The sequence below is a fragment of the Python bivittatus genome, unplaced genomic scaffold (assembly GCF_059951505.1).
Source record: "Python bivittatus isolate LINGU-HERP-01145 unplaced genomic scaffold, Pbiv_v1 ctg000440_np1212, whole genome shotgun sequence".
Lineage (NCBI taxonomy): Eukaryota > Metazoa > Chordata > Lepidosauria > Squamata > Pythonidae > Python > Python bivittatus.
In genome coordinates, this window is record NW_028277063.1 from 7,062,313 (window position 1) to 7,087,938 (window position 25,626).

The 25,626-nt window shown below is 39.7% G+C and overlaps 2 protein-coding genes across 2 annotated transcripts; both read right to left on the bottom strand.

Moving 5' to 3' along the window:
• Window positions 1-1,323: 1,323 nt before the first annotated feature.
• Window positions 1,324-11,822, bottom strand: LOC103063832 (serine protease 27-like). Its single transcript, XM_088142400.1, has 7 exons — window positions 11,626-11,822; window positions 10,381-10,454; window positions 5,768-5,788; window positions 4,911-5,073; window positions 3,333-3,607; window positions 2,904-3,073; window positions 1,324-1,587 (listed from the first exon to the last, which is right to left on the bottom strand). The coding sequence occupies exons 1-7, from the start codon at window positions 11,820-11,822 to the stop codon at window positions 1,426-1,428; spliced, it is 1,062 nt and encodes a 353-aa protein (XP_087998526.1). The 3' UTR covers window positions 1,324-1,425.
• Window positions 11,823-15,962: 4,140 nt separating this feature from the next.
• On the bottom strand, window positions 15,963-25,370 carry LOC103064069 (prostasin-like). Its single transcript, XM_088142401.1, has 4 exons — window positions 25,303-25,370; window positions 23,677-23,951; window positions 18,915-19,246; window positions 15,963-17,117 (listed from the first exon to the last, which is right to left on the bottom strand). The coding sequence occupies exons 1-4, from the start codon at window positions 25,368-25,370 to the stop codon at window positions 16,869-16,871; spliced, it is 924 nt and encodes a 307-aa protein (XP_087998527.1). The 3' UTR covers window positions 15,963-16,868.
• Window positions 25,371-25,626: the final 256 nt, after the last annotated feature.

A 25,626-nucleotide genomic window follows, 5' to 3' on the forward strand; every position in this document is an offset into this window, starting at 1 on the left:
GCGTCACTGATCACCAAATTCAGTGAATGGAAAACTGCAGTGTGAGTGTGTTTGTGGGGGGGGAAGCGCAAGGGTTTAGATATCAGATATGTGTCTGCAGTGCTCTGCCCTTTCATGTTAGAACCATTATCATAGACTCATGTTTTGTCAGCTATCCAATTGCCATATCTTCCAGCTCCTATGGTATTGTCAATGTTAATATATATTTATTTTTGTTGTTAGCAATTTTTTTATTATTGTTTTTTTAAACCCTAAAACATTATAATGTTTCAGTACAAAGATATTCATACAGTAGTAATTGAAAATTATTAACCTTCTATTGTTTAGATAATGTAGATGACTGTAAATAAAGAACCCTGAATTACAGGGTGTGTTTGATTGCAATTATGCTAGCTAACGGTGGTGCGACCACTTACTGAATTGAAGGAGGCAATTACTTTTTCAAAAGGGAAAGACACATGCTAGATGTCTTTGTTTATGAATGAATCAAGCACTAAACTTGGATATTAGTTGTTTGTGCAGACTTCCTTTATGTATCATTGATAACCGAGTGAGGGTGTTATAACATTGAGTGGCAAAGATATGAAAGAAATCAGAAGTTCTAAAAGGGGGTGAATACTTTCCCCACAACTTTAGGTATGCTATCAAAGATTAAGGAATAGAAGTTATTTTTTTGTGGCCTTCAGCTACATAGTTTTTTTCTCCCACATGGTTGGTGTGGTAAGGAATATGAGTTGTTGTGTTATGAGAGAAAAGCAGCAAAGGTGAAACCTGGTAACTTAAGTTTATCAACCCAGCAGGGTTGAAGAGGTAAGATACTCATACCCAGATTCATGCTTGCTAATTTTTCATGTAATTTTATTGATAAACAAACAGAAGTAAAAGAGCAAGTCAAGCTTTTCATCAAACTAAAAAACCCTAATGCCTAATTCTGTGTCTTTCATACTGATGACACTTCTGTCTCTTTGCTAATTAAGCCAGAGTGACTACAAGAACGACCAAGTTGGAGAAAAGATTGCCAGCCGTAATTCAGCATTTTGCTGAATGGCTGCTTCCATATTATATGGTTAACCTGGTTACTGAATTAACTGAATGTCACTGTTTGTTCAACACATCCAACCATCTGCAGTAAACAGGCTGGGTTTGAACTGAGTTGCAAAACATCCAACCAGTGAACCAAGGTTAAATCTACATCAGCTTCTCCTTGTGTGCCAATACAGTTGCTAGGTCACACAATAACCTGGCTAAGCATGTTGTAGGGACACAGGCAATGGGCATTTGATCTGCTTCTAGTCTTAGCTTAGCAGCTGGATTGTTTTGTGTGTAGACTGAAAATGGTTTGATTCTATTGATTATGGTTCTTAAAGCAAGAGCAGCAGGCACTTGAAAGGAGTGTCACAGTGGGGACATTTTGCCATCAGCCCTTCATTCTTTTCTGATATTATTGTTGATCCAACGACTATAGAAGGGTACTGAAGTATAGACACCAGGGCGGGAAATTTCAGCACATCCAACTCCCCAAGACACAATCCCAGCCTGGATCCATCTCCTCCCAACTTTACAAACCAAGGCTCCACCACCGTCACCCTATGGGGAAAGAAATAAGATTTAGTGTGAATATACAAAGAACATTCTAATAGCAAGTTTAGAATATGGGTTAAAGTGAGGGCATCAGAATGGTGAAGCAGTTAAATTGTTAGAGTAGGGCCAGGGAGGCCCAGGTTGAAGTCTACCATCAGCCTTGGAAGCTCTCTGGGTGACTTTGGACTGGTTGCTTTCTCTCAGGGAACCTATCTCAGAGGAGGAAGTGAAGCTATATTGTTGGAGGGAGTGGTGTTGATATCACCTTGTGCTTCTGGATAAAAGCCAGAATATACATCAAACTAATCTAATGAACAAATATTGTCTGCAAATTTGCTTGGGACAAGACACTGTGTTCTCAGTTCTCCCTCGTGCAAATTGATGCCAATTTGTGAGGATTGCTCAATTTTTAAAAAATGATTGTTTATATGTAATAGTTTGAAAATGTAATATTAAAGTTAGGGTTGCCATTTATCTATTGATTTTATTTATATTCTGCCTTTCATTAAATATGAGTTGTTTTTCTCCTGATTGGACAGAATCATATTGAGTACGACACTCAAGTTTAGACATATTTAAGAAGGATTCAAAAGTACTGGAACAGGATGAGAGAAGGGCAGTAAGGATGAAGAGGGACTAGAAACTAAAGCATGAGAGATACAGAAAGGTTGATTTTTGTTAAATATTATGAATAACTTTCTAATGGTCAGAGTGGCCCAGGAATAGAAGTAATTGCCAAAAGATTGGCAAAGTTCCTTTTGGTGAATGTCTCTAAGTTTAGACTGGATTGCCGTCTTTCATAGAAACATGATTTCTGCATGGAATAGATGGTTGGATTCCATGGCCTAAATGCTTCTGACCAACTTTTAAATTCCACGATATCATTATTATTGTCATTATCATTATCATTATCATTACTTCCTCTTCATGGCATAAATCAATTTCAAGGTGGCAGACTTAAACATCTGGGCAGAAATGGCTAACACAATCAGTTTCAGTTTTACTAATTTATTAAGTATTTTAAGTGACACCTGTTAAAATTAACTAACTGCTGTTGAAAGCAAGGGATGAGTCTGTGTTCTGGTTGTTCCTTACTGAAATGTTGGCTTTTGTGGATGAAATATGGTTGCCAGATCGGAAAGATGGTGAGACTCCTATACTATAAAGTTGCTGTGATTCCCTTTCCTACCCAACATGCACTTTCCTCTTTGGCTTTGGACCAGTTTAGAAGGAAACCAGATTTGACCCTCCTCTGACAATTTTCAGAGGGTACCTTTCCATTGTGGGCTGTGACTAAGAAGAACTGTCTGTGGACCTTGTACCTTACAGGCATCTTTCCCGCCTTGAGGATAACCAGCACAGATCATATCAGGCTTGACAGGATCCTTTTCCATGCCTTCAACTGGGGAAGCATTGAAGAGGCTGTTGCAGGCATTTTGGTTTATGATAGGCACCTTTGCTTCCTGTAGAGTTAATGGGGCTGTCAGTGGTACTGTAGGAGATCAAAAGAGAGAAGGGAGATAACACTCATCCAAGGTAGGAGCACTAGAGTTAAAATGCATACTGAGTGAATGTACATGATTTGAGCCTAAAATTTATTCCATGATGAGCTTCTGGGGACTGCATCCGCTGTATATGGTCAAAAAAGGGGGCTCCCCATACTTGTTTTGCCACAAGATGCTATTAATTTGGACATGGATGAAATGAAAGTCCATTAACTCTCAATAAACTGCTAAAAGAATATTCCTCACCATCATTTTCAGTATTTCCCCATCCAGCAATCCAACAGTTGTCATCACCGGAGAACTGTTCAGAGGACGTTGGCAAGCAGACAGGAAGGATGAGGCTGGTGAAGCGCACGGGTGATGCCAGTTTAAGTAAAGCAATATCCCCAGAAGAGCCAACCTTGCCCAAGTAGTCAGGGAAAATGAACATCTTTTCCACATTGGATGCTGCCGCATTTTGGGAGAGATTCAAGAGCTGATTGGCACCAAACAACACAATATATTGTTCAATGGAACGGGATCTGTAAAACAGAGCAAAAGAGGACTGAAAAAGTAGCTTTAAGTTTTTTTGTTTTATTTTCAAACAGGAAAAAAAAAGAGGAAAGCAATTGATTGTGCAGTTAAATTTAGGATTTTTTCTTGCATTTAACAGACTAGGAATTTTGAGAGGATGCATTTTATTTTGCAGCTGAGGTTTCATTCCTCCTTCCTATTCATTCTGCAGAGGAGAGGTGTTGCTCAATGATCAAAAAACAGACGCTTTGCACGTGGAGATTCACAACCTCTGTCCTCTGCCAACTGAGTGTTGAAAATACTGCCACTAGCCTTGGACCCATCTTGGTAAGATGAAATTCAGCTGGACCTCCTGGTTTGCAGAATAAACAATGAATGACTTAGTTTCCATTGTAACTTTAAGCCTTACAAACCAGAATGGTTGAGTTTACATGGTGAGATATGCCAAAGATCAAATATTCTGAATTATGGCTGTCTTATTGTCTGAACCCATTCAGTGTTCCAATGGTCTGACTGAGTATATGGAAGCTTGGTATGTATTTGCAGTTAGGGAGAAGTAAACTGTCACAAAAGGATAGGATCAGGGCCCTATATGTGGATCCTCTCTAGTTGCAGAAGGAGGTAGCTGGGATTGTGTCAGGCTACTTCATGCAATTTGGACATATATTCCTCAGTTTACCATTTTTCCTCCACTGATTGAAATATACATCCTTTTCCTACCTCAGCTCCCTTGCAGTTTAACTCCAATAAGTTTTTTTAAAAACTCTGCCACAATTTTTTAAAAACACAAACCAGCCAAAAGTATAAGATTGTTTTACAACACTTCCAAGCAAGACTAAACAATAGCAGCTGATTCAGATTATGCCTCCAAACCTTAGCAATATCCACAAGGGGAATCCTAGCACACATAAAAAAGACTTTTTCTGCTCCAACTGTGGACCCTGTTGGGGAACAACCTGGAGTCATTCCTATGGATCCCAGCATTTAAGACAAAAGAAATTTCCAATGGATTTTTTACTTCCTGATTCCAATACCACCTGAGCAGGTTCATTTGCAGATTAGCTGCAATGAAATTAGGTGATATCATGTGAGAAAAGTGGCCAGTTGCAATTCAGCTTGTCCAATAAAATGGGACAGGGACTATCTGTCTTCTGACTAACTGCCTGATTCTCAGCTCCTTTATTAGCTTATCCCTTCTTGATTCTTCTCTAACACTGATCAGTTGGACTCTGTCTTCCTGAGACCACAAAGCACAGTATACACACAATTATTAGCCAAGCCTTACAACAGTTGAGTATGTTAGATACTTACTTGTGGAAGCAGCTAGCTGCTGTCAGCACCCACTGTCCATCAATAAGGGAGCCACCACATATAGGGTGGTGATCCAGTAAAATGCTGGCATGCCAGGGCCATGCTCCATCAGGGGCATCTTGCCCTCCAACAATCCGGGAAGAGATTCTTGGTTGCCCACAAACTGTGGAAGGAGCAGAGCACGTAAGAGGGCAAAGAACTATAGATTTCAATGATCAACAAGATGGAATTATTACAATACTGGAATGGTGTTCATCTGAATAACAAACCTGATTTAGCACAGATACAGGGATTATTCTTGATGGTTTATTTTCCCTTGCCTCTTTCAGTTTAAGAAAAAAATATTTATGGATGCCAAAGGAAAGACATTTTTAAAGCAATTGCTATTCAGGTAGAGATTGTGGAAGTCGGGGGTGGGGGGGGGGGAGCTGACCCCAGCAACCAGGGGTGGGAGGGTTATCTTTCCCCACTTGCACCTCCCAAAATGTCTCCCCCAAGTTGAGCTTAAAAAATGCCTTCAGTGGATAGTCCAGTGTAGGGGTTCCCACATATGGAGAGCTTATGGCTAAAATACATTCATTATCACTATAGGATTTGGGGGCCTTTGGGAAATAAATCTAGGATTCAAGAAGATAGATTTAGGGGATTGGCTCCAAGACAGCAGCACCTAGCCAAGTTTAATGACTTGGAGAAAATTAAGCAGGGTTAATATTTGGGTGACCAGCAGGAATCCTAAAGCTGTAGACTAAGCTGGAAAGTCAGAAAAAACATATCAGATTCTGTGGCTCTGCCTTCCTGCACATCTTTCCCTGAAATACCTGTAAAGAAATGCTTGCAATATCTTGATGGCCTCTTACCTGGTTTGGAGGCAGGAGCACCTATGGAAATAAGAAGGAGAAGGTATTTCAGGTCAAGAGACACATGATTTGATAGCATATACCATCAAGGGAAAGAGACTCTCCCATGATTAAATTAGGCAGTTTCTAATTAGTCCCAGTTTCTTGCTTCATCTGAATTATGAATTTATGATTAGCAATTCTGAAACAAGTCAGGATATTGAACCATGGACTGAAGTTGATTGAAGGTTCCTCTCTTATAGCTTGAAGAGTATTGAGCAAGAAAAGTTTTGTCTAGTAATTCTTGCCCTCATGGACCACAAGTTTCCTGTTAATTCTTTGGGCTGATAGGCATTCCAAGAATATGTGTAGATGTAAACCAAAGCATTGCTGTAGAGAGAGTGTATAGCGTTGGAGGTCCAAATGCAATGACCCTTCAGCATCTGCTGACTTCCTTGTCATAAGGTTATAGCTAGAGAGTTCAGGATTTACCCTGTATTCTCTCTTCAGCTATATTATGCCAGATCTTCTCTGAGAGATTGCTAATCTGAGGTCACTTCCTTCTGTTTTTCTTGGAAACAGAGCACATGCTCTTGGACTCTCCTCCTAGTAGGATTTTTTTTTTTTTAATGTATTGCAGAGATATAAAAAACCACTATCAGGGATGGTACAATATAAAGGACCTACATATGTTATACTGATTAAAGAAATAACAAAATTTCAAAAATTAATAACAAACACCTATTTGTGGAATCTTGGTCATTTCTGAGCTGGTTGCTTGCAGATGTTTCATTACCCAGCTAGGTAACATCATCAGTGTGGGTGAGTGTGGGTTTGCTACCTGTTTAAACACAGTAGCTTGTACTACCAGCTTTGGTGGGACTATAGTTTCCTTCTTGGTGGCTCCTTGGTTAGAGTATTAGAGTAACCCTGAGCTACAGATATCCTCTTCTATTGGAAACACATATTTAGAATCCATTTCTTAACATCAGGAATATAAGGGTTCCCCCCCCCCTTTACGTAAATTGATACTCTTTGCCAAGTCCTCCTAGTAGGATAGAGCTAGCTAGGTGCTAGGCTTTCTCTATCCCTATGTGTTTTCCTGTAAATTAATTCGGTAATTGTTGCTCAGATTCCTGCTCCCGGGATGTTCACATGCACATCCTGAATAGTTCCACGTTCTCAGAACCTCAAATGATCTCATGAGCTTATCACACAGAAGAAGGGGATTTTAAGTACATACCGCAGAAGTACTTTGCATTGCCTCCATGGTCAGAAACCCCAGAAGATCTATCTTGAGCCTCTCCCCAAATCAAAATTACCTTCTGTTATGGTCAGTTGTAGGAGCCACACTGTCAGCAGGAAGTTAAGTATTTTCAACATGGTCACCACTTCTCCTGGAATGTCTTCCAGATGCCTCTTCTCGAGTCAACAGCTGCTTTCTGATCTGGTATTTATGCTGTTATATTTCATAGCAAAAAAAAAGAAGAAAAAAGATAAAGATTGGTAAACAGCCTATTCTTCTTCCCTGAGTCTATAGGTGGCAGGAGTCTAGAAGTCCCAATTTCCTAAGTGGTTGAGGCCCATCAGGATCTCAAATCCTGATTCTCTGAACCTGCAACCTCCTATCTCCCTCAACTCATATTAATATTTCAAAATGTTCAAGCAACACTAAGGTAGCTGTGGTGAAATAATATTTTACTAGTATAAATTTTAAAATGATTTTATTTGTGTTAGAGTGTAGGGTTTCACATTTGCTGATTACTGGTGAAATTATATGCTGCTGTTTAAAAGGTTGAGACCTAGTCATTGCCTTCCATGGCACGTGATCATTTTTATTTATAGATATAGATATATTGTAGAGATATGAGGCAGTTTACAATTTATAAAAGAATATGTCCCAGTGAATAAGAGGGATTCAGTGATAGGGTCATTGATTACAAAGTATACAGGCTTCTCATTTCCTCTAGAAGTGGATAATTTTTCCCTATTCCAATTTTCCCTATTTCTATATTTCTGGCATACTCTGCTAATGGTAGCTGCTTGTCTTTGCTCACGTCTTTGTTTTTGTTCCAAGAACCACCACACGAAAAAATGGAAAATAAAATCCAGCATAATCAGAAAGAAAACATCAAAAGAAGAAGAAAAATGACACCAAAGTATCTTTTTAATCCTAAAAAGAGATGTAACATTTTAACTATCCCTATTAAATATTTCTGTCCAAAAGGGTTTTTGTAATCTGTTGGGAATCAATGTGTTAATACAGCAAAGAGGAGTGTGTAAAACAATCCTTCATTAAAAGACTCTTTACTGCTATGCTAATTTGGGGGGCAATGCTGTATCCCAGATGTTTAAATCCACTGGATCCAAAGAAAGAGCTGCTTTAATTTTCTCCTCTTTTTTGCTACTGAAAATGTGGCATCTAACAAAAAGAAAAAAAGAATTAATTTCTCATGTTGCGTTGTCTTAGAGAAAAATGAACAATAAAGCCATACACACACTGTGGATAATCTAGGCCAGTGTTTCTCAACCTTAGCAGCTTTCAGATGTGTGGACTTCAACTCCCAGAATTCCCCAGCCAGCAATGCTGGCTGGGGAATTCTGGGAGTTGAAATCCACACATCTGAAAACTGCCAAGGTTGAGAAACACTGATCTAAGCAGAGGAAAATCTCTCTCCATGGAAAGATTGGAAGGAATCTCAGATAATACGAGTAAATTAAATTAATAACAGAACCGCACATCTACCAAATGATCTGGATATCTTCTGGATGGAAAAGCAGAATAGAGATATTTTAAATTACATAACATTACATTTGCCAGCTGAACATGGAGGAAAGCTTATCATTCTTACACTAAAGGTCACCACCGAATGAATCTCCTTATGATATATTTGAACATCCTTTTCTTCCTCTTCTGTGCTCTCTTTATTTGCTCTGCAAGCTCCTTCTTTCCAGGTTTCAGAAGAGGGTTCTGAAGAAGCATGGGTCACTATAAATCTGGTCACTTTAATTCTCTGCTTTTCTAGTTGTTTCATTACAAAACACACACACACACACACACACTATCTCATTTTTCTCAGCATCATTCCCTAAGATGATCCTGTTGTAGAAAAATTTCACACACCCCCACCGGACATAGCTGTCAAACTCTGTTTTAAGAAATCTTTCAAAAGCAAATTGCAATATCTTTTCTTTTACCTAAATTTCCCTAATGGAAATTCTGGTTTTTACATGGAATATTCAGAATTTTTCTTAAATGTAGATAACTTTCTCATTAATATATGTGGCAAGGGGTGGGCCGCTTGGTACATATTTCAGACACTGTACAGTGCTGCTGTTTGCGTGCAGTAAAGTCTCTTTTGGGAGATTTAACAAATCCATCCTCAAAAAAATTTGTAGTGGGTTTTTCTGCAGCCCTGTTAATCCTGTGTTCGGTGACCCCCTGCCTCCTGTTATTTCTGAGTGAAACATAGCTATTATTTTGAGCAACTGGACCTGAATGCCATTCATCTACAAACTGGAGTTCCTGCCCATCCAGAAAGTATGTCTTGCTGCCTGAGAGATAGATTCTCTTGATCAATATGCAGGGAGATAGCATTTTGGTCAGAAAACAACACCAAGATAATGCAAAGTTCTTCACTTAGGGAACGACATCAAGTGTATAGGAATAAAAATCTGAAGTGTCCTTTCAGTTGACTTCATCTGCATCCATGCCATTTTCTTGGCAACTCTACAGAAATGGCTTGCCATTGTGTTCTTCCAGGCTTCCCAATCTTGCCTACAGCCCTGGGATTTCCTGGAACTTTTTATTCAAGTACTGTACTAAACAGGATTGATCCACCTTCAATTCCCTCCCCCACCCCCAGGATCAGATATAGAATAGGAAAAATCTGGCTTTCAAACATAACGCGTGAAAAGGATTTTGCTATTGTTGTTGATTGCAAGGTGGATATTATTCAGCCATGGGATGTTGCTGCCAAAAAGCAAATGAAGCATACCTTCCAAACCATGGATAATAAGAGTTGTGCCACATTCTACATTAGTTAGACCCTGTCTCAAATATTATGTTGAGCATGGGCATCAGACTTAAAAAAGGATTCAGATAAAGTAGAATAGATTTAAAGAAGGGCAACAAGGACAATCCAGAACTGGAAGCTAAATGCTACAAGGGGAATCTCAGAGAATGGATATGTTTAGTCCCGAGAAAAGAAATCTGAAGAGGGATAACCTTAATTCTTCAACTTTCTGAAGACACAACCTATTTCTCTTTCATCCCAGAGCAAAGGATATGAAATAATCCTCTTCAGTTCTAAGATTGGAGTTGACAATGAGTGCAGGGGCTGGACATTCATCTGCTGCAGCTTCTTTAATCTGGGTACCACCACTAAATGCGGATTGGATTCAAGGACATGTCTAACCCTTTCCAAATCTAGAATTTTATGACCCCTCCTTGCAGCTATTACAACTTTTGTAGAGAGGGAGAGAGACTCTTGGCTTTTGGGAGGAAAGGATCAAGATGTTTTTAAACAGAAAAAAGTAACATGGAGAGATGCAGCCCTAGATTTCCCAGATTTGAGACCCGCAAAATTCTGTCAAATATTCAGGTTCTCCTTCCTTATCTTTGCTGTTCTTACCTGAGTCTTTCTTGATAATGAGAAAAGTCTCTGAATTCTTGGGATAAGTGCTGGTGTTAGGGGGAACGAGAGTCCTATATAAGTACCCAAGTGCACAATTGACAAGATCTAGTATTGCTTGTCAGCCACTTGAAATAAACATAAAAACTTCCTGGTTTGAAGGAGAATCTGTTTCGTAAGGATAATATAATGTTATCTCAGTTGAGATAGCATAAATTAAAAAATGAAATGAAGAACTGATTATGTTTATAGATATGGAAAGTCTCTGCAGGGAGCCACTCACCAGCCTGAGAAAGAGGTATGGGTTGGGTCAAAACAGACCACACTGGCAGAGATTCTATGCTGGTCTTCTGGCATGCTCTTTTCTGTAAGGGTCTGCTTCAGTATCCCTCTGGTGGGATCATATCCCGTTCTCATCAGCATCTGTTCAAAAAGCCCCAGCCCCAGCTATTTCCACTGTACCCATATTTATCCAAGGAGCATGGAAAACATCCAGGAACGTTAAGGAGTCTCTGGGGTTGGTATTTAAAAAGGAGATGTTGGGGCATTTAGATGAAGAATGCTAAATTTTGTATGAACATCTAGGGAATGTCAGAAGTAATTTCTCACTTTCAAATCTTACATTTATTGAATTTTTACTGTGCATAAAGGTATACAGCAGATTTCTTTCTGCATAAGATACATGTGACTAAATGATTTTAATTCAACCCTGAAAATAATAATGAGGACATTTGTGAACAAACAAACAAGCAAACCCTCTCCTCTGAAATCCACAATTCCTAACTGGTTAGGGGTTCAACCTAACCAATTCCAGTATGCTTTTCTTCCCAAATTTCCATTTTTATTTTACAACTGAAATCCAGTTTTCTGAGGTACTGAGCATACTCACAGGTTGGTTGTTTTAATGGAGTTGGTAATACATTAAAAATATACAGTAGCACTTTTATTTTCTTTAGTAAGTTGAATTTAAATGTTGGGAATCCTCTGAGAGTTTTTATCATTCTTCAGTATCCCCAATTTGCTTCATAACTGCTGGTGCTCAGAACCTGAGTTTGGTTTTAGAGGCTGAAATAAAGTGCATATTTTCTCAGATTAATTTCCAGGCTGTGTATAACATTACATAAGAGGTATCCCAAAATGCTTTAATTAAAACTCACTAAAACACACAGTACAACAAGAAATGACTGCAGTGACCTCTGAATACAACTAGGTGTCAAAAGCCTGTTTAAAAAGATATGTTTTTACCATCTTGAATGCCAGAAATGAGAGGCCAGGTATACTTCTGGAGGTAGCGTATTCCATCGTATGAGGGAGGCACCAAGAAGCCCTACCTTCTGGCCCATGCTAGTTTCATCTCCATCCAAGATGAGCCATTCAACAGATCCTATCTGGATGTCCTCAGGGGATGGACAGATTCTTACTGGGTAGGGTGGTTTCTGCATCTCTGGTGTACAGGGATTTAAAGAGTTTTGTGCTGGATCTGGAAGCTTAACCCATGCAGCAACTGCAAAGTAGGTGTTATTTTGATGTTGTGGGTTTCCCCTACCAGCAGTCAGGCCACTGCATTTTGTACCAGCTGTAGCATCCTGAAAGGCAGCTTCATGTAGAACACATTGCAGTAGCCTATCTATGTAGTGATAAGGACACTATAACTATCATCAAGGTTTAATGCCCCAGGTAGGGCTGTAACTGGGCATTGCTGCCCTGGCTCTTGCTTCCACTTGTATTCCAGCAGGAGCCACGAGTCCAGAAGGACCCTCAAGCAATGTATCAACTCTTGATTCCCTTCAAGAGTAGCTATTGGAACCATTGTACAATATCTACACATTCTAGATATCTCCAGATGACCCACAACTCTATTTTGCTAGGATTTAGTCTTTGTTCTCCCCATCCACCTCCTCACAGCATCTAGGCATAGGTTCAAGACTTTCCCACAATCTCTGGCTTGGCTTGGGGTGGAAATGTATAATCAACTATCATCATATATTGATGATAGACCCAGACCTGTGGATGTCTTCTCCCAATGCTTTCATATAGATATTAAATAAGATGGGAGAGAGAACCAAATCTTGTGGAACCCCACAGTGGAGCAACCAAGGGCTTGATTGCTCTCATGGTTTGTTTAGCTTCAGCTGTTGGCAAGAGGAACCAAGCAGGAACACTTCATCAACCTTTATCAGCAGGCTACTTGCTCATGTTAAACCAGGTTTCTTAGAAATTCCTGCTACTTCATTGTGTAACCTGTCCTGGGAAATGCCACATTTGTTCATTCAAAAGGATCTGATATGTAAGCAATGTGTACAGTGAGCAGAACAGCATTACCTTTCATTTCCTTATACCATTCTTTGTCGTGTGCTGACTGGAAGTCGTTTACTTTTATGAATAAAAGCTTTTATAGTTAGGGTACACAATGGCTTCATCTATTTTACTGTATTCTGATGACAGCATAATAAAAGTGTCAGGAATATAAAAGTTCTTTGGTTCAAAAAAAAATTGATTTATATCTGGAGTATATACCTGAAACCTCAGTAAAAGGCAAAGCAGTAACATACAGTAGCTGAAAGATGGCATAGAAATTCACTCTTCATTAACATGGTGCTTTCTAGATACACAGTGGTACCTCGATTCACGAACTTAATTTGTTCCACGACTCTGGTCGCGAACCGAATCAAATTTTCCCATAAGGTTCGATGTAAATACGGTTAATCCGTTCTGACCCCTACGAATGTGGTCGGCAACCGATTTTGGTCACCAACCGAATCAAATTTTCCCGTAAGGTTCAATGTAAATACGGTTAATCCGTTCTGAACCATATATATATATTTTTAAACCACAAAAACATGAAACAAAGTACAGTACAGTACAGTATGAAGAGAGAGAACACTAACCTTGCTTGAGGCGACTTCTGGCATGGAGGACAGGAAGGCGGGTGGGGAGGCAGTTATTGTTTGGAGGGAGAGTCCCCCTCCCTACAGGAAGCCATGACCATGTGTCACAGCAGGGAAAATGGCCACGGGTCATGTTTGTCACCCGATGCAGAGTTCGCGAACGGAAGCAAAATTTTGCGAACGGTGCCGTTCGTGAACCGAATTGTTCGTGAACAGAAGTGTTCATGAACCGAGGTATTACTGTATTCTCATAATTCCCCCTTGATGGGAGAGAGGCCATCTGTGTGCTCAATTATGGAATTGAGCAAAATTTTAGGATAAATCCATGCATACAGATGCAGATCCAGACAACTACAGTTTAAATACCACAGAGGCTAGTAACCAGTGTTAGACAATTTGAAGATAATGTCAGTTAGGCTAACTCTAGGTAGAAGAATATTAAGTAAGGTAAAAGTAAGTGCATGACAGTTAGGGGGAACTTTGAAACCTAAAGGTTAGTAGTAAAAACTGTTATTTCTGGTTATAGCCTGAGATGGAAACCATGATGCAATTGTATTTTCATATTCTTTGGCACAAAAAGTTCTTTTCTGTTAGGGGTCTTTCACTTAGCCTGTTTGCTGGTGAGGCACCACATTTGATCAAATGTTTATGCTTTGCAATTGCTGAATAAACCCTGGTTGTTTTCTACCATTGTCTGGTTAATTGGGACAGCTGTTGGGCAATGAACAAATGTTTGGAAATTAATGATTATCATCCTGTGAGACCAACATAAGAGGATGGTCTTCCTAAAATGTCTTCTTTTTAACTACTGTATGCAAGTATGCATGTTTGTGTGTGTGCATACATACTATATGGCTACCCAACTGAACATTGTGACTCTGGACAGTGCACAATAAAGCAAAAAGAGAACAAGATAAACAATTCCAATTAAAATCCAACTAGACATTAATAGGTAGCCAGGAACTCATATTCATAACTCCTTCTGGATGGGGACTACAACTGTCTGATCCTAACACCTGCAGAAAAAAGCCAGGTTTTTACTGCCTTTCTGAAGGCCAACAGTATTGGGGAGAACCTTACATTGGGTGGTTGGGTGGGATTGTTCCAGAGGGCAGGGACCATAATAGAAAGACATGCCTCCTGGGTCCCATTAGTTGACATTATTTCAGAAAAGGGACCCGAAGTATGCATTACTAAACATTTAGGATGCCTTTGGGTTAGCAGTCTGATATATCCTCAGAAAGACTTCCCCCCCCCGCTCTCTCTCCTTAATGAAAACAATAAAATAATCATTATATCAATATGCAAGTCTTAAAAACTCCCACCCAACAGAGTAAATAAGCCCAAATTCATTGAACTCCCTGCAAAGTAACATAGTCTGATCAGGTGTAATTTAAAGAAACAAGGAAACAAGCAAAATAGAATATGAAATACATCCTTGGGAAATAGTTTCCTTTATTCCAAGGGGTGAAGTTTTTATTCTGGGTTGTTTCCAGCACAATATGAAAACGTACTCATTGTTGTACATTTTCTACTTCCTGCTTCCAGGGACCCTAAAGATATCTAGTTGGGCACTGCAAGAAACAAATTCCTGGTCTAAGATGGGCCTTGACCTGATTCAGCCACTGTTCGTATGCTCAGGGGATGAGCATCTTATGAGATTGCTGGTAAAATAAATTCACAGAGGACTGCAGCCTGAGCCAATCACCTAGATTCTTCAAAACTATTTGGAAAATGGAGTTGTTTCAACGGCTTTCCTTTTCATGGGCAATCTGGTTCTTTCAGCTCATCGCTGAATTAGAAAAACAAGAATTTACATTCTGCATCTAAATCCCAAGGAACAATGAATAACTTCCCCAAATAAGGTATTCCTTCAAGGGACCCTAAAAAACAATAACAGTATAATTCCAACTATACATCCAATAGAAACAGGTGTAACTTCAAACTTAAAGACTTTTGAGTATGTTTGGGTATTTTACAAGTTGGGTATTATAATTTTAACAATTACAGATATTTCTTCAATACCATCAGTGATTGCACAATCATAGAAAAATGGGAACATTAGACTATGAAATTATAAATAGAAAGTTATAGTGCTCTGATTTTGCAAAAACCAAATCTACAGCAATGGATGTAAGCAAGAACAGTATAATTATTTCAGTTACCACACACAAAATACCGATGGGAATTAAAGACTGCTAGAGATTCAGTTTTCTGCACACTATAATGTATCCCACACACTGAATTTATTAACTGGTCTTGGCACAGATCTTTTAATCACTTGAATTAAATCTCTCAAGTGGTTTACAGATAGTAAACATTGCTTTTAATATCATGACACATCAGAGTGAAGTTTTACAATGATAAATATACTTTGTTCCAGCAGCAGCTTAAAATAACATACAGTATAAGGAAAAGTATCCAGTAGTTACACATTAACAAACAAAATCACCCATTAATATAAATTAAAAGGGGGGAGGATGGGAATTAAGTACAATAACTGAAAAAAAATGATACATTATAAATTTTACAGTGGGGAGATTCCAGTTACATCCAGTGGCTTCTGACAGCAATAGCTCTAGCATAGTTATCTCTTTCCTGGAGACTTCACTTAGTGTAAGAACACTTGGAAGTTTTGGTTTTAGTTCAGGGGTAGAACTTTCCTATGCTTTGGTCTCTTCAGCGGAGCTGGGAAGCACCCTTCTGGGGACTTCATAAAGCCTCCTCCAATGAGGACAGTCAGTAGCAGGCTGGATGGTCCAACTGGTCAAGGGTTCTCTCTCTAACAGCCAATCAGATGCTAACGTGATGTCCAGAATCAGGACATGAAGAGGGGAACACCCTCTTCTCTTAGCAATTGATCTTGAGAAGACTGCTTCCTCTAATATATCAAAGTGATGATTGTAGGTCAGTGGGGCTGAACAAGGTCCAGATCAGGACCTCAGTGCCTAGGTGGGCCCTGAAGAAAACCAAAAATGGAGTAGACACTGCACCAGCTAGCTGGAAACTGCATTGGTTTTCACTGTTTTAAAGATACATGTCTTTTCATAGTGAGTTCAATGATGATTGGAAAACAGGCCGTGTTTCTTAAATCAAGCAGGACTGGCACATTATTTTTGTTCTCCCTGTTGGCAGGTAAGTGGTGAGGAGATACATTTTGGTGGGGAGAGTGGAAAGGCTATTGTGGGAGGGAAGAGCAACAACATACAATATGGTATTAGGAGGAGGAAGAGAAGTAGTAGTAATAGTAATCACAGTGGGGAGGGGAAGAGACAGTTTAGTAGTGGCAGGAGGCCTTTGAAGCTTTTGGATAGATTGCCTCAAGCTACCTCTGGATCTGGTAGTACGCAATTCCTATTATGATTCCCAGCCGAAGTCTGAAGAATGGTCAGCATTGTCTTCATTCCCAGTATTTCTTGTGATAAGCCACATGACTTACATCACTCTGATATTGATTTAAAACTAATTAGAACTTTAATGCAGATGTGCCTCCAGTTTGGAGAATGTATAGATTTCTATATAGAGTTGCACCAGCAGCATTTTGTGTAAAATGATTTCACCTGGGACACAGGTGGGCTGAAGGAGGAATGTCTAGGTATCTCAGAAGAAGGCCAGTGTCACAGAGATCAGAAAAAGCATGACAACAGGGGTATTGTGCACTCCACTATTGCATTCTGTAAAGATTATGTTGGGTAGTTGCTGCTGGATCCAATCCGCATAGTGTGATACTGAAGTGTAGACACCGGGGATGTTGGGTAGGCCACAGCCAAACCCCCAGCTCACGATGCCAGCCAAGAGCCAGTTTTCACTTCCATCACATTTGCAAACCAAAGGCCCTCCAGAATCACCCTGGAGAGAGAAAGATGTGTGTTACCACATGTCTGTAGGAAGACTTCTTCATTCAGATTTGGGAGATGGAAGAACAAATATCCTTATAGCAAAGCATTTATTCCTTTAGCTAAACATCTCAGCTTTAGCCTGAGAATCTTCAGTGTTGCTTGTTCACCGAACACTCTTATCACAATTTTTGGCTTAATGCAATATGTTGATTGATAACCCAATAAAATGGGGCTGGATTGGCACCACACACTAAGCCCCACAACCACCCTCCCCTCAAAAGCTAACCACACTTAACATTGTTAACAGATAACAGGTCCTATTAAGCATAAGCACATCCATGCAGGGTAATAATACTGACTTCCTTTGCTATGTCATAAGACCAATCAATGGTATCAGTGTGGCATTTTGGGGATGGGTGAGACTACTATTGATATCCACCACTTTACTACTGACTACTTGATTATTGTCATTTTTAATCACAACCTTTTGCATAGAAACGGATTAAATACAATCTGAACAACCAGAAGGGTGACCCAAGATTTTAATTAAAAAAACGTAAATCAAGTTTGATGCATTCCCTCCACTGTTGGAGAAAGAAAAATACTGCTTCTAAGATGTGGATCATTTCAAAACCATGTGTACTTTAAATTCTATGTTTACTATTGTCTTCTAAATGAACATACACTACAGTTTCCTTAGCTGGATGACAGCTAGGGCTGTGCAGCAATTTGAATTCAGTCTCCAAAAAGTGGCTTTGGAGCATTCAGGAACATGAATTTAGCCCCTATCTGCAACACTTTAAAGCAGTCACATTTTCTCTTAGGATCACATGGCTGTCCTAGGTGCTCCAAAACTTCTATTGAAGATGAAATCCAAAGTGCTACAAAGCCCTGTTGGCAGCCTTATGAATTTACTATTATTCCTTAAGTCCTTTTCAGAACTTGTGAAAGGAACCAGTTATGGGACAGCCTTCTAACTGTGTTGGGTTTTAAATCTGGCTAGAGATGATAGGAATTCAAGTCCAAAACATTTGGAAGCAGCAAATGGAGCTTCATATCTGGATTAAACCCAGCTGGATTAAAGAATGAATTGCTCAGTGTTATATTCACATGTTTCAGTTCAACACATCTGTACAATAATGCATTTTAAAGGTTTAGTCTCCTCTTGGGACATGGCTGAGCAATTTTGAACTTAGATAGGGCTGTGGGATATGTTAGCTTGCCCTCAAAAGACCTTTATGATCACATTACTGGAGAGGGCAGGTCAGAAAAATGTTTGGCCTGATTTTTAATACTTTTTTCAAGCTCTGTGTTGAGGTTTCATTAAAAGCCTCTCAGAAGCTTAGCTCATCTATTTTCTGCCTTATTCAGCAAAAAACAGCAAATCCCAATGAAGCAAGCCATCAAATTTCAGGAGCACAATCTTGAGATGCTCTGAAGGCTACAGGCCTCTGTGCTGATGCTTGCCCATATCCATAGGAGATCGAAGAGCACTGAACAGATACTTCCTCCAGTGAAGGAAGCTCTTGTGAATATATGTAGAACTCCACGTCAACAGTGGCAGGATCGGTGCACCAAACGTAACTCGATTACTGAATTAACACTCTTTGCCCAATACATGGAGCCATAAACTAACATTAAGGGCTAATATCATACAGCTCGTCAGGCCCCTATTTCCCCATCCACCCAAGATTAAGACCTGTCAAGTTTAATATACTGCACAAATTCAGCCACTACATTTTTAACTGCCTCGTGTCATGCAAACCTAGCTATAGGTCTGTGAAAAGCAGATTTTTGAACAGCCTACCTGACAGGAATCTTTGCCCTCTTCCAAGTTACCCGCACAGATCATGCCAGGCCTGACAGGGGAATGGGGCAACTCTTCAATGTTGATCTCATTGTAGAGAAAGTTGCAGTAGTCTTGGTTGATAAGTGACACCTCTGCTTCTTGAAGGTTTTGGGGAGGCTCCAGGTCAACTGCAAAGAAAGGAAAGGTTGCATTATAAAATGCAGAGAACAAGTAGCTGAGTTTGTATTTGCTGATCAGTAACTTTAGGGCTGAAACTGCTACATCCCTCAACATCACGTTGAAGAACAAATTTAGTTTTTCTTGTTGAGATTCACCAGAAGCCAGAGTCGCTAATCAGATTGACGAACTGATGTTTAGGGAGCTAAATATTAGCATTTTTGGTTTTTTTTCTCCAAATTAAGCTGCTCTTCTCTCCCAATATATGTTCACAGGGATGGGGAGAGGAGGACAGGAAAGAAACATACCCGTGCCACGTAGACACATATTAGTTTTGTGTTGAAAGTAAATTGTGATGGGACGATTAAGTGCTTTGGCACTCTAAATCAAATTCACATGTCCCATCCACTCCATTGGTTATTTGGAACCTGGCATACCTAATCACCTCCCCCCCCCCAAAAAACCCCCAGTTACATACAGTATTATGTTAATTAAGTTACTGACCTCTTGCTCTCTCTCTTTCACAGGCATGCAGTGTCCCTTTTTGAATCAAGGCCACCATGCATGGGACAAGGAAAATTAAACCTTCTTCCCAGCTACTGTATTTCAGAATTCTACACCCACCCCCCACTCCAGCAGACATATTATGGTTGGTTGCACAGTCAGTCAGATGTTTAGACTGGATTTAGCATTTTTGTCCACCTATCGAGTCCTTCCCAAGGTGGTAAAAGTGTCATTGCAGGATGAAAGCTGTTCCAAGTAAAGCTGCCTTTTGGAGTTGACTGATGGTGATTTTGTCAATGCCGATGGTCTTCAACTAGTGTTCCAGATGTTTTGGGATTGCACCCAAGGCACCTATTACTATTGGTACTATCTTTGCTTTCTTTTGCCATAGTCGTTCTACTTCTGTTTGCAGGTCTTTATATTTTGTGATTTTCTCCAGTTCTTTCTCTTCTATTCTGCTGCCTCCAGGTATAGCAATGTCCACTACCCAGACTTTTTTTTGTCTGTCTTAGCAGCAGTTGTTAAGTCTGGGGTGCTGTGTGGCAGATGCTTGTCTGTCTGAATTCTAAAGTCCCAAAGCACTTTGACTTCTTCATTTTCTATTACTTTGTCTATTTTCTGGTCCCACCAGTTCCTGCTTGCTGGCAAGTGGTGTTTCCTGCTGATATTCCAATGCACCATTGTTGCTGCTTTGTCATACTACACTGTTTGTAGTCAGCCTGTACAATCTTCTTGCAGCAGCTGATTAGGTGGTCCACTGTTTCTTCAGCTTCTTTGCAGAGGTGGGATTTGCTGTCTGTTGCTGTCTTCTAAATTCTGGCTTTGTATGCATTTGTTCTTAAGGCCTGGTCTTGTACAAGCAGAATTAGCCCCTCTGTCTCTTTCTTCAACTTTCCTGCTCTTAGCCATTGCCAGGTCTTCTTGTGATCTGCTTTGCCTGCTAGGTTTTTTGCATACTGGCCATGTAATACTTTGCCTTGCCATGTCTCTATTCCCCCCAGCAGTGATGATGATGATGATGATGATGATGATGATATTATTATTATTATTATTATTATTATTATTATTATTATTATTATAAAATGTCCTAACATTTTCTCCAGTGTTAGGTGAAAGAATTTAGAAGTAAAGAGATTGGGAGCAATGATTAATTATCTCCAGCCTATACTTACATCAGATCCAGATCATTCTTTTCTATTATCAGGAGAGAGAGGAAGTGGGGAAGAGAAAGAGAAGCACTAACTGCACTGCTGTATATTTAGTATAACCTGTAGATTGACCCAAAGACCACTTCAGAAGAGAATGAGATCTAACAAGATCTTTTAAACGTGAAAGCAAACTGGAATAGGCATGTTCGTGTACACTGTAACTAGTTTCTGGACAGTGACATCAAAAAGAGCCGTTGTCTTTATAATCTGCTTGTGGGTTACCTAGAAGAGTTGGCTATTATGACAAGGAAGATCTTCAGCTTCTGGCCTGGTCAGGCATAGCTATCATTATGTTCATATGATAAATGGTTTGGAATTGTTTTCTGTATCCAGAATAGTTGGGCAACAATTTACATTATCCACAGAAATCCAAAGTATCTGGATAGTACCAGAATAAGGGAGACAACAGTAGAAGATTGGAGTGGAGGACATGGAATGCAGCAGTTCTGTTCTTGAAAGCAAACCAGGGCATTTTTATAACAGAGTTCAATTTTTATAAATCAACCCCTTTACATTAATTAAGACAGAGATTTTCACCTGTTTTTTGGGGGCTGGTGGACACATCTGGGATTTTGAGAACATATTATGGGCACTCTCACAAAGTGGCATACATGGTGGACAAGGTCAATCACAAAACATCAGTTTCTCAGGAGGCAAATGGAAAGGTTGCTTTCTACTACCTTCTCTGTTTTTTTTTTCCTGGACAAGAGGCCTACCTCCAGAGTTTTGGGGTGTGGAGTCCATCAGCATTCTTTTCCCATTTATTTAATCTTTATTTGTTTATTTTAATTGAAGAATCCGAATAATAATAAGAATCATGAAGTCTGGTGGGCACCAAAGAGGTGTTATATTGGGGACTACCTGGAAGCAATCCATCTGAAATACTTCTGTTACCTTATTGCTTTGTTTCCAATGTTATACAGTTTGTTCTGCAGTTTAACAATTTAAATAGGAGGGCAAGGCTAAATTGTATTTGTTATGATCTCACCCCATGACCACTGATATCTGAGATTTCCCCAAACATCAGCCAGATAGGAACAAGGATTAACACTATTAAAGACTTTTTTTTAATCTAAGCAAACAGAATCTTTCAATCACAGCTTCTATAAAAATTAAAGGTAATACGAAGGAAGGTTAAAGTATAAGGAGACAAAAATCATCCTCTTCTGTTTTAATATATTATAATCCAATCAGAAGGATCATTTTGTGCCATCTACTGGTAAAACAGTGCTTACACTGTCTATGTATTCAGTGTCATCCCTTTTGTGCCAGCAGGTGGCAGAAACTTAGAAACTAGCTCATAGGTACATTATGTGTGACCTGGCAGATGTTTATGAATACAAATTCCAGCAGCTCCAGCCAGAATAGCAAATAGGGGATACTGGGAGATATAATTCATATATATCAGCTTTTGATTTTTAAAAAAGGGTGGTCATAGAGATGTTAGCTGGCTTCTTGGAGTATATCAAGAATCTTTTTTCCAAAAGGGAGATGTGCTAGAAGTTGCTACACTTTGACTAAGGGGTAAGTAAGATGCAGCCCTGTGATTATATCTTCTCTCCGAGCTGTCTGATTGATGGAAACTGGCCACAAACTATTTGGAGCTGGAGAACAGATGAAAAATAAAGGATAGGTTCTAAAACAGGCATGTCACTTAAAAAGAGAAAAAGAAAATATCTGAAACTCCCCCTTAAGACCAGCCCAGGTAGATTCACCTGCTTTGGGTTCTCCGCTGTCACCACCACCACCCATATTATGTGTAGATCTTTAGGATCAGAAGGATGCCAACTCAGAAACCAAAGGTAACACATCCTTACTTGCCCACTGTTGTTCTGTAGCTACTGGTGTGTGTGTGTGTGTGTGTGTGTGTAAAATCAGGGAAAATTCAGTTCATGTCAGTGGTTCCATTCTAATTTGTGATCTGATTGAGATTTCCAGTTCACTTTGATTCTGATTTGATTTGGATTTCCAAACCTGGTTAAGATAACTAGGCCTCTGTGAAGAAGCCTGAATTAATTAAAACTGAAGATTTGAGATCTGATGTGATTCAGTTCAAATTTACAATTTAAAGTTTGAGGGCAAACTGATTCAAATTGAACCTCTTGAAAGATTAAGAAGCACTTGAAAACCGCCTGATTTGTTTTGCTACTTCTAATCGGGTCCCAGATTTGATCTGCTATTGTGTAAATAAGGACCCCCTTCGAAGTCTGGTGAGACCCGACTCAGATTAAGCCTTGCTGGTCTTATTCTTATGGATATTAGCGGCACTAGGTTCCACTAGCTACTGTCACTGTCCTGAGCTTGCTGCTGACTCTTGAAGCCATGAGAACCTTAAAAAAAAAAATGAAAAGAACCTGCTGTTTTTAAGTAAGCCAAAGTGATTTTTAAACCCATAAAGTGCTTCATTTGCCTAACCACTCTCCTGCCCGTTCTTCACCTCCCACCCCCCGCTGCCCCTGCCCTGGTCTCATCCCAGTTTAAATCCTTCATCATTTCTGGCTACTCCACGCATCTGATGAAGTGAGTTGTAGTTCATGAAAGTTTACGCCACTTCATAACATGTATTAGGCTAAAAAGGTGCTACCAGATTTCTTCTGATTTATAACCCTATTGTGTAACTCTGTGCCGTGTTTTATACAAAACTCTAGTTTGGCCTCAGTGTCAGTGCAAAGTAATGGTCTTGTCCTCTCAGGTTTGTGTCGGGAATGTTCTCTACCTTCTTCCTGGATTAAAGTATTTCTTGTTGTTGTTTTTATGGTCCTTAAAGTAACTTCAAGTTACTTTAGTGTAGTAAGCCAATAGGTAAATTTTAAAACAAACCATGTGGCACACATTAAAGGCGCGAAAGGATGAAGAGGTGCCATATAAGACACGTGTCCCGCTTTCCTCACCGTCGCTTTTTGTCCTTCCCCATCCAGTGACCCAGCAGCTGGCATTGTCAGCGAACTGCACAGAAGACTTTGGGAGGCACATGGGGGAGATGTAGTCAGTGAAATTCACAGGGGCACTCAGCTCCACCAAAGCAATGTCATTCTGGGTATCATTTGCTTTGTAGTTAGGATGAACAATAATCTGTTTGATGCCATTTTTTTCTGAGTTATTTGAAGGGTTCATGAGTTGATGGACACCTAGCTCCACAGTTAATCCTTCAATTTCTGCAGGGATCCTGTAAGTATTAACAATTAGAAAATGTCAACAGCAACTTATGGATGCACACATATTAAGAGTATGGCAGGATTTTAACATTTGTTGAAAAAATTCCTGAAATCTGCATTGGCAGTGGCACCAAGTCTTGTCTGCATTTAATTTCAGCATGTTTCCTCTTATCCGGCTTTGCCACATTCAAAGATACCAACAACTTCCTTGGAGTTTGGCAGTAAGGAACAATATTTATTCATTTGTGAACTATTTCTACCGGTGCTGGCTCAAGGGTACATAGTGCCCCTAGGCCAAATTGGCTGATGGTTCCACTTCTCACCAGTGTGGAGATCTGCATTTTTAGAATGATTTGGAAGCAGGAGCAGCATTGGTACCCCCTAAGCTTTGCCCCCCCCCCCCCAGTGCCTATTCACTCTTAGTCTAAAGCCAGCCCTAATTTCCACACACAGCATCAAAAAGTATACCTTGAATGGTATGCAAATGGGAAAGTACCCACCACTGACACTCTGTACAGTAATGCAATATTTTATTAATATATAACTAAGGCAGGATCTGAAGCTTTGGTCAAAATGATAAGTGTTGTTGTGTCCTTTTTGTATGTGTATGCCTCATTGTGATTCAAACACAAACAAAGTGACAGTTGGGTTGCCCCCAACACAGTGCTGCTTTCTTCATTTGACTCCCCTGTGGACTTCTCTGAATAATGATAATAGTAATAATAACAATAATAATCACATGCCAGTAATGAAAAATTGGTGGGAACATATCGTTGAAAAAGTAATTGAAAATGAGCAGGTTAAAATACTGTGGGATTTCCGAATACAAACTGATAAAGTCTTGGCACATAACACACCAGATTTAACTGTGGTTGAAAAAAAGACAGTGTGGATAATTGATGTGGCGATACCAGGGGATCGTAGAATAGAAGACAAAGAATTGGAGAAGATCACAAAGTATCAAGATCTGAAAACTGAAGTTGAAAGATTATGGCATAAACTGGCAGAGGTGGTCCCAGTGGTTATTGGCACATGGAGTGCCATGCCAAAAAACTGTTTGGACAGTACTTAGAAAATCTGCACATTGACAAATCATCCACCTATCAGTTACAAAAGGCCACACTGCTTGGATCCGCACATATACTATGCCGATACATTACAACATCCTAGATTCTTGGGAAAAACTCAATACGAATGAAGGCCAACACCAGCTAAGGAACTGGCAGCTGTGATTTCACGCTGCTGTGTATACAATAATAATAATGTTGTTTCCTGAAATTTCTAGTTTATTAAGATGATCAACATCATAACAATAGCCAGCCATCTGTTTTTCTCATTTAACTTTACAGTTCAATTACTCACCAGATGAAACAATGAGCAGCTGTCAGTACCCACTGCTTGGCTATAAGAGTGCCTCCACAAAAGGTCATGTTGAAAAATGAAAGGCCCGCTTGCCAGGGCCATGACCCCTCAGAGGCTGGTTGGCCTCCAACAATTCTTGCAGAGTGTAGTGATTTTCTACAACCTGCCAAGGAAGGGAAGAATAGAAGAGAGGTAGAATGATGGGGGAGAGAAAGAGAGAGAGACAGAGAGAGAGACAGAGAGAGAGAGACAGAGAGTTTGGCGTAGTGGTTAAGTTTTTACAAATGGCTAGATCAGTGGGCTTAGCCATCTATTAAAGCTTGC